General features: G+C 38.0%; 1 protein-coding gene across 2 annotated transcripts in view; it reads left to right on the top strand.

Moving 5' to 3' along the window:
- Nucleotides 1-4,243: 4,243 nt before the first annotated feature.
- LOC139723436 (WAP, Kazal, immunoglobulin, Kunitz and NTR domain-containing protein 1-like) overlaps nucleotides 4,244-10,124 on the top strand; it is a 38,254-nt gene continuing 32,373 nt past the window's right edge. For both annotated transcript variants that reach the window (XM_071634691.1, XM_071634683.1), the window contains exon 1: nucleotides 4,244-5,866. In XM_071634691.1, coding sequence (XP_071490792.1) covers nucleotides 5,755-5,866 — 112 coding nt within the window. In that variant the 5' untranslated portion in view covers nucleotides 4,244-5,754. The remainder of the gene's footprint in view (nucleotides 5,867-10,124) is intronic.

The raw sequence follows: 10,124 nt of genomic DNA, 5'->3' as shown, positions 1-10,124 counted from the left end.
CCGACACAGGAAGTCAAAAAACCACAGTAGCAGACGATGTGATGACGTCATGCGACCGTCGTTTCTGACCAATCACGATCCAGCATCGTAGGGCGATGTGACATACTGTTGTAATTTGCTGGATCCCATGAGATATAAAGGATAGAGTGACTTGATTTTTCCATATTTTGAAAATAAGATAATCAAGTATCCTACTTATTTAGTTTGAAAGAGATGCAAGGTGGTTAAGAACGTATTTGACCCACTTCTTTCGGGTTTAAATTTTATATTTTCAACGCGTGAAAGTACTCGTATTTTTACCCTAATTCCCTTTCCAGTATTATCAAATCATTGTCATTAAATTAGACCTTGAGCTTTCTACTTTTATTTAATGTAAAAATGAGCTGTAAATGTTGTGCTGGGTCTGCACAACGATAGTTTAAAAAGAACACTGCACAGCTAATTATGCATTCATGACCGCTCCGAGCGTGCATAAGTCCTCCCCGCTCTGTGCGAGATTCGCACGCCGTGACGACTGACTGCAGACGTCAAGGAAAGTCTACCTTATAATGTCCAGGGGCCCGTTTCATAAAACTTGTCATCAGTGACAAGTTGTCATAGATGTGACAAGCTACTGAAATCCTTGCATCTAATTGGCTGAGAGCAAATTTGTCGTAGAAATGTGGCGGTTGTCACTGATGACAAGTTTTATGAAACGTGCCCCAGGATAACTCCAACTGGAAGAGTAATTAGGAAAGGAATAATAAACTGAAGGAATGTAACTCAAGTTTGGTGAGATGCTTCCTCAATGCTGGGAAATTGGTTACGATCATTAAAAAAATATGTGCAAATTATGGAATTCTCTGAGGTTTTAAAGAATTTATCAGTGACTTTGTCACGATAACACTATAGACAATGCTGCCCTACTTTGGCACAAGGAAGCAAGTGACATCGAATACACATGCTACAAATGAAAGAAATATGTTTTTTTTTTTGGGGGGGGGGGGTAGGCCCTTCAACATGGAAATTTGTGATGAGAAATAATGTCGGTATTCGTGTAAGTCATATAGTGATGCATTTATGACAATTAGAAGAATTTTGATATTCCCATAGAAACTCATTATTATGTAACTTGCTTCCTTTTGCCAAAGTATTATAGATTTGTAGCAAACATGAAAAATCTGGCAAAAGGAAGCATGTGACAATCATATCATGAGTATGTTACTTGCTTCCTTTTGCCAAAACATTACAGATTTGTAGCAAACATAAAAAATTGGCAAAAGGAAGCAAGTGACTGTTATATCATAAGGATGTCACTTGCTTCCTTTTGCCGAAGTATTTTAGATTGTGGGCAAATATAAATAATTTGGCAAAAAGAAGCAATTGACAATCATATCATGAGGTTGTAACTTACTTCCTTTTGCGAAAGTATTTCAGATTTTTAGCAAACATGAAAAATCTGGCAAAAGGAAGCAAGTGACAATCATATCATGATAAATTTGTTTAATTCCTTTTTGTCAAAGTATTATAGATTTGTAGCAAACATAAAAAAAAATCGGGAAAAGGAAGCAAGGGACAATCATATCATTAGGATGTTACTTGCTCCCTTTTGCCAAAGTATTTTAGATTGTGTGTAAATATAAATGATTTGGCAAAGGGAAGCAGGTGACAATTATATCATAAGGTTGTAACTTGCTTCCTTTTGCCATTTTTTCATGCAATTTTGTGCACTTGCTTCCTTTTCCCACCCGAATATCCCAGAAATGGGCCAAAATTGTTACTTTAAATAGAGCATGCCTTAATATACCAAATCAATAAAAAAGTCAATATCCATAAAAAGCTTCATTTTGCCAAAGTAGGGCAGAATGGGCTAAGTGCCTGAATTTTGTAAGGGAAGAGACGTCTTGTATTAGTTCCTAGGCCTTACCATTACCTTGAATTACTTAGTCCGGTTGCCAGACCCTAGGTTTGCCACCTGGACTCCTGTTATAAAATTCACCGCCTTTGCCGAAGGAAACGACAAATCCACGTAAACCTGCTCCAGTTTTCGACGTTGAGGGCGTCAATGTCCTGTATTGCAAAATAGTACAAGCAGAGGGTCTGGAATCCAGACTATGAATTACTCTGAGTGAAGCCAATCTCTCCCTTTCTTTCTTTCTTTCTTTCTTTCTCTCTCTCTCTCTCTCTCTCTCTCTCTCACACACTTTAATTGCTTTAAACCCACTGCTGTTAACTTTGAATGCCATAAGTATAATGCAAATTTGCACAGAAATCGAAATGACTTATTGATTTCGGTCATTATTTTCACCCTTGTATCCTTGCACGAGAAATCTGAAATCAAGGCAAAATCGATTGTGATGTATACCAATTAAAAAAAAAAGTAACATGATACGTCTAAATCCAGTACTAAGTATTTAAGATTCAGAAATTGAAATTGATTAATTTTGATTCAATATGTGACTGCTTGCTGTAAATATCCTTTTGTTCTTTTTGTTATAAAGAGGTCAAGTAAAATGTTGATAATGATGAGAAAATATAATCATATTTCCTAGACAATCAAACATCACTTCTTTGAAATTATTTCTGTGCTGTGAGTATTGGTCGCACCTCCTTTTAAGACAAGTGGTCGGGTTTGTCGGGTTTTTTCCGATTCTGAATCATTTTTTAAAATATTTTTTGTTCATCTTTCTTTTACATTTTCATTTCATGACTCATTTTTCCATTTAGAACTATAATTATGCGAAATCACAGACACAGGGTTTTAAATTGCAGGCATGGGGCGGACCCAGGAATTCGGTAAAGGGGAGGCGCCTTTACAAAATTAAAGGGGGGGGGGGCGCAGTGCCTCCTCTATTTTTCTTTTTGTTTCTTTTGTTTTAACAAAAAATAAAGAAGGGGCGTATGCCCGGTGCTCTCCCGCTGGATCCGCCCCTGAAATACAAAGCTTTTGAAATGTTTAGATATGCGCTTATATTGTTATGAAATAAGTAAGTAAACTTTAAACAAAGCCGTAACTATAGAATAAATTCAAGTTGTATTAAACGATGTATATAGGCCGTTGGAAGTGAAGAGGACTGTTTAAAATCTTATTTTGCATGTTGCATCCCCCAAAAGTAAAAAAAGTCCTAAAAACAAAGTAATCAACACTTTCTTCTTATAAAAAACAAAGACAAAAATAAAACTAAGAACAAAAGAAAACGGTGCGCTGCAAATGTGCCGCATTAAAGGGCAAGTCTACCTTTTATGGACATGCGGAATGAGTGAATGCAGCAATACTAGCAGAACACATCAGTGAGAGTTTGAGGAAATGCGGATATTCCGTTCAAAAGTTATGAATTTCTGAAGTTTATACATGTACTTAGTTCCTGCTGCTGCTGAGAAGATTACTACAGATTGTGATGTAACATGTGTAGAACGGTGGAAAGAAATATAAAGAAAATTAAACTTATTTCCATTTTCTCGCATTGTAAAAGAACGCTGGACTTGCCTCTTTCAGAAGGCAAGGGGAATAATATTACCCTTAACATAATATGTCAGTGACAACTCAAGAAGTCGGTATGTCTACTTTCTTTTTGTACATAAGTGATGTTTTGAACATATTATAAATGTGTATCTTGTAACCCCCAAATAATCTCCAACATCTACATAACTAGGAAGTCATATCGTAGAATGCCTTCACGGATATTACAGATGGTTGTGTACAAAATGAGTGGATGGATTGGCATGTACAATATTCTACATGGCTGTAATCACATGTTCTATATCCTAACACATAGATACGTACATACATACTACTATGTTTGTTATGCATATAGTATATCTATACCTATATCTAATACACAGGACTATATTATGTAATCGTTATGAGTATTCATGGATAATTGATATATCTATGTGTGCTTCTGAGTATTAAAAGAGAGATATTAAAGATATAGGCAGTCCTATTGTGGGAGTCATCGAAGGTTAATACTGTGTGACAAATTTGCATACTTGATTAACCAATCGAATCCCACAGGAAAGGATACCATCAGAACTGACGCGCGTACGCCGTTTGGCATTAACAGGACGATGTGTGATCTATCTTGGGTGAGAAAGTCCAAGGGTTAACCTTTTGACGTGTGTCAAAAGCGAACTGTTGGACACGTCAACGTAGGGTGACAGTCTAATGGTATAATTGCGAGTGGGCTACCGCTCGCTATCGGAAGCTACCAGAGGATACGGGAAACTTACATCCGATAGAGGTAGACCTATCCCCTAAGCGAGGTATATCCAAGTGGAGAACAAATGGCATTGTTTAGCACAACTATGACTGGACCTATACTGGTAGCTAAGGTGTGTGTAACCAGCCACGTTATTCTGTTCGTTCTGCTTGTTGCATTTTGGAGGCTTGGCTTAAGGGAGGCCAATTTCGCCATCTTTGGAAAATCGGTGGAATAAGAATTTGTCATCCCGGTTTCCTCAGTTTCAATGAGTGAACTGGAAGAAATATCGCGTTCGTTTCAAAGGATATCTTAGCGACTAACGCGTAATATTTTCGTCTCTTTTTTCTTTTTTTTTGTGCCTTATGACCATAGCGCGGTGTGGCGTAACTACAGACATGTACATTGGCCGTGGCGAATGACGAAAATCTATGAATTCGCGGTATCATCAACAGAAATTGAACATCTGTGGACTTCTTGGGAATTTCTCCAACTTGAGAGGCAGTCTTGGAGATTCAGCAATCTTAATGGAGTATTGCCTTCCTTACTGATTGGCTATCTCAACATCGTTCAACGTTCGCAGCATCGATTGCAAAGTTTTGTCAAATGGTGCACGGGACGCTAATGGTGTTCTCCGGAGTGGTAGACATACGTTCTGTTCCTGTACAAGCCCGCTTGTTCAGACAAAGATAAAGTGGACGCTGCCGATTAACTTCTACGGTATATTTGGTCTTTTCTTCGCTCCGAAACTGTCAGCATTTATTCCACCTGCTTAAGTCCACCGTTGGCTGTATGTTTGTGTCAGCCCTGCCAGTGTTTCTGTCAGACGACTTTGGATAGCTTGGATTGAATGTCATTTTCTCCTTAAAATATCACCATTCTGACAAAGATTTAATTTCTCAGATCTCTTATCTGAACTCCATGAGAGACAACAACAACAGACAAGGAGAAAGAAAGAAGAAAGATTTCTGTAAGTGTGTTTGGCGGATCTGATCAGAGAGAACACTAAAACCGCGTGAACGACGCTCGATTTAATAACGGCTGGTCTTATCACACCACGAGACGAGTTTATGATAGTCATCGTGTGTGTGAGTCTATATTGATGTATGTCAGTTGGTGCGTATGTATATGCAGCTGGAAGGAGTCTTAGGTTTGTTGAGAGGCTAGTGGATGGTTGACTGTACACAGTCTCTCGTCTGATTGCTCCTGGCATATTGTGAAACCCATCTCCCGTGGAGAAAGGGGCCGTGGGTTGCGAATACTTTCTAAGGTGAAATTCGAAAGGACTTTGAACTTCGAAGTTTCCCCCCTTAACAGAAAAAAGGACAGCCATATCGACGAAAGCAAAAACACAATATTCCAACGCCCGTCTCCGGATGTTTATGTAGTCATCTTAAAGGAGTACAACACGAGTCTTGAGATTCATATCAATATTTGTTAGAGAGGGAGAGTATTTAGGGTTCTGAATAAATTTTCAGATTTGTGAGATATCGGGACGCATTTCATCAGGAACACTACACCTTTACTGTCTTGGGAATTATCTACGGCATCAGTCAGTAAGGAGCGCCTCATTAGAATGGCACTGCGTAACCTTTGTTGTGACGTCACGTTTCTGTCCTGCCTCATCGTCTTCTTAAGTCCACCGGTACTGGAAGGGGCGAGGTCACGTGGTCGCATCGACGAGTCACGTGAGTATCCGCTATGAAATAAGCGTGATTTGTTTCAAACCTTTTTGATGGCATATTCTACTGAACAGACAAATCTTTTAATTTCAACAGCTATTCTTATGAATGATTTCTATGAACTTTTGTTTGAATGCTCATCAGTTAAAAAAACAGGTACCAGCGTTGCAAAGTGTGGCTTTATATGAAAAGAAATAAGACAACCTAATGATAGAGAACAAAAAAAAAATGAAGAATACAGAGATGATGTAGTAAAAGAGAAACGGAAAAAAAGAAAGAGAAAGAGGAACAAAAGAAGATCAAAACTAGAAAGACTAAACCGGGAAAGGAAAAGAAGCTAAAGTGGAAAACAAAAATTAATGGAAAAGAAAACAAGAAAGAGACTTGTAATCAATCTCGGTGGAAATAGACAGAGAGAGAGAGAAAGAGAGAAAGAAAGGCTAGATCGATGGATAGATGTTTGGGTGTGAGGGTACGACAAGCGGAGGCTCGTGTTATACGTACTTGCATCAATGCAATCCCGCATATTTACGAAGCCGCCAAAAATCGCATCATGAGGGATACTTTCCAATGGTGCGCATCATAAAATGCATTTGATGGTAGCACAGATATTTTACACACACGGCTACCTTAACACATCCTTGTTTTTGTTCTTGTTCTTTTTTTAACGAGTGAGGGCGGACTTCAGACAGGCATGATTAATAATCAGACAACGGAAACAAATTACGCTTAGGATCACACGCACACGAACTCGAACACTCTAGACAGGTCACGTACCATCGAAAGGACATTATATGAACACCTCGTGCACGTGAATAAAGAATATTACCTGTTGCTCATTTTCCTGTACGTTATGTTTATTTCCGCAAGTATCAATTTTCTTTCCTTTCAACAACACCTGCAATGACATATACAATGTAAGTCAAGCTCGGCTTACAATGGGTAATTTCCCCTCCCTAATATCAGCAGTAGTATTCAATTTACTTTGAATTGCAACGAAATTGCCACTTTTTTCTTTCTTTCTTGGCATTGCGGAAATAATTATGGGCTTAATTCAAGCTGCCTCATTCACATCGAATTACAGTGAATACTGGTACGTAATTCATATTCAACAAGTTATTGTAGGCCTATCAACAACAACAACAACAAAACCCAGAAACAAACAAAAATAAGGTATCTTATCTCTACCAACTATCCAAGAACACAAGGGCGACATCATTATATCTTTACATTAAAAAAAGTTTTCTATTAGAATAAGTGGTGAATGAATTATCACAGGAGACAACCTCTTTTTCAAGCAATCCATTTTTTGTCATTGTTTTTGCCTACTATTTTCTGTGAAAAAAAAGATGAATAAACGTTTGAATGCATGTCTGAAATTTTCCTGAAACTCTCTGTAAACTAGACAGAATTGTGAGAATCTCTGGCAGCTGGAATGTGACATGTGCAGTGAATGTTTCCCTTACTTTCTTATAGGCCTACTCGTCCCAACATTGACCATAGTGATTAACTCCTTCAGTGCCAGTGATAACTCTTGTCCGTGCAATGACAAAGGCGCTCAAAGATCTTGGGTGGGACAGAGTAAATCAAATATACACTACACACACTATGGAAGAGGGGATGGCGGGGTTACGAGGTAAACTCAAGTCGAAACTAGAGATTGTAATTTGTCATCACTGACAAATTAAGGTGATCCGATTTTTTTTATCAATGATTCGAGTCCTGATACTGCAAAGTCTCAGCTACAACATATCAAAATCTGAGAGAAATTCACCGAAGCATAAGTAAGATAGTGCTCGATAAAGAGAGTCATGTCAATTTTCACATCTAAAAAATTCCCTCCCATAGAGATAACACGTCATAGCGAACATAGAAAAAGAAGTACATATGACCTTTGACCCCACTTTGCACAGACAAGATGGCATCTGAGCAAAAAGTGGTTATTTTATGAAATGATCCCTGTAACATGGATTTTACGTGTGCAAAATATGGGAAAGATAGGTCATGTATTCACCAAGATACAGGATGAAACATTTATGACCTTTGACCCTAATTTACATACCCAAGATGGCGTCTGATCAAGTAGTTGTTATTTTATGAAATAATGTTCGTGACATGAACTAAACATGTGCAAAATATGGTGGTGATAGGGTATGTTTTTCTTGAGTTATTGCACATAAAGTTGCAAAAAGAAAGGAATATCTCAATACATCGAAGATAAACTTTAATTTCAACCAAGTTTTTTCACGTGATCCCGACAACGTATGAAAAAACAAAGGGCACACTTACGATAGCCCTACGTCTCAGCTACAACATATTAAAACCTTAGAGAAATTCACTAAAGCATAAGTGAGCTAGTGCTCGATAAAGATAGTCATGTCAATTTTCATTTCCATAAAAATTGCACTCCCATAGAGATTACACGTAAACTGGTCAAATTTGACAAGGTTACCTTCAATCCATTTTTTCGAGGTGATGTCGTCATCTAATGAAAATTGTGTATTTAATTTATGAAAGAGCATTTCATAAGCTACAACATATTGAAATTTGGGTGAAAATTGGCAAAGGATAAGTGAGATACGCTCGAGTAAACTTGAAATTTGATGACGTCATTTTGAAAATTTACTTTTTTTACTTTATTAAGAAATTTGATATCTTTTAATCATTTTTTCAGCATCGCCAACCCATGAAATGACATATACAACTCATCAGCTTTCAGAATATGTAAAGGAAATGGGGGGTCACCGTCCATCCTGACGAGTAAAATCGGATTTAAGATTTGCGGTTTTTTGGCATAGTTGCACTGTCTATCGCCATTGACGCGCGCGCGGAATTTCAACTTTGACGGGCCCGTATGACGTCATATTGAGTCGGATTGACTTGAAACTTGGTAGAAATATTCCTTCACATTTCAGACATCTGATCACAGTGAAAAAAATGGGAAATTTCGATTGCATATGAGCTGTGCGTGCGTATATGCGCGCGCGCGTACGCGTCCGTCCGATTTTTTCATTTTTTCAAAAAATGCTCTAAATGGTCTGAAACGTGTGCAAAAAAATTTTGGGCTTGATTGGAGCATACAAATATTTCAACGCGCGCGTACGCGCACGTTTTAAGAGAAAATATAAATTTTGACAATATGAATAGAATTCGCTTGACTTGAAATATATGTGACGTAAATTTCATTTAAAAATTCCATCCCATTAATGAGATATGATTGAGAATGTGTTTTCATATAATGACGTCATAGTGACGTCACGGTCAACTGATCACAATGATTTTACTTGATCTGTCGTCTTTGGGACACGATACATACATGGTATAAGTTTGAACTTGATAGGCATAGCACTTTCTGAGCTAACCTCTGCACAACTTTTGAGGAGAAATAAAGAAAGAAACAAAGAAAGAAGAATAAAGAATCAGTACAGATACAGAAGGTGATCCGAGAGGATACTCGGATCACCTAATTCTAATCATAATAGTTGAGTGATGAAAGCTAGGAATGTCTAAAATGAAATGAAATGAAATGAAATGAAATGAAGTGAAATGAACATTATGAAGTGAAATGAACATTAAACCGTAATTTACATTACGGCGTGTTGATCTCATGACCATTCATCGTTCGTGCTTTGTACGTGATAATTGAAGAGCTCTGTGTCAATGAACACAGTTTGATTCAACGTCACAGAAAAGTTGACGGACGAATTGTGAAGAAAGTTTAATGACTAATTATTAAGTTTCCAAATAGTAGCTTTTTTTTTGTCTGACTCTGTCGCACTCAAAGCCATTGATTGTTTGTGTGTATGTGTGTGTAAAAAAGTTAATAAAGTTTATAAACCGACATTATTCTACTGACAAACAGACAGCTACACATTGAACTCTTCAACTGGAGATACCGGGTATACTTCGGTTAGTATACCTCCCCTCGGCTGCTGCAGCTTGGCTGGGATACTTGGTATATGACAGATGATAAGAATCTCGGGGCAAAAGCGGAAGCTGCAACGCCTATTTTAGTGATTCTCAAGGTTCCATTCGGGTCTTTCCGCTCCTTTGTGAAGAAGGGTGGTGGAGCGATCGGGAAGTGGAAGGAAGGAGGTGTTTTGTTTTCGTTCACTGGTAGCTCTATAGTCGCCACAGGTCTGAATCCCCCTCGGACATTGTCGGACGGACGGAGAAAGCTCGGACATTGCAGCTCTTTCTGAAATGGCCAAATTTCCTGTAGCTTTTTAATCAAACGTGTGGACTCACCTAACGCCAACAATAA

This window comes from Diadema antillarum, unplaced genomic scaffold (assembly GCF_040938485.1).
Source record: "Diadema antillarum isolate AM-2024a unplaced genomic scaffold, OU_Dant_1.0 scf00000014, whole genome shotgun sequence".
Taxonomy (NCBI): Eukaryota; Metazoa; Echinodermata; class Echinoidea; order Diadematoida; family Diadematidae; genus Diadema; species Diadema antillarum.
Note: the sequence above shows the minus strand (reverse complement) of the source record. Positions and strands in the feature narration are given on the sequence as shown.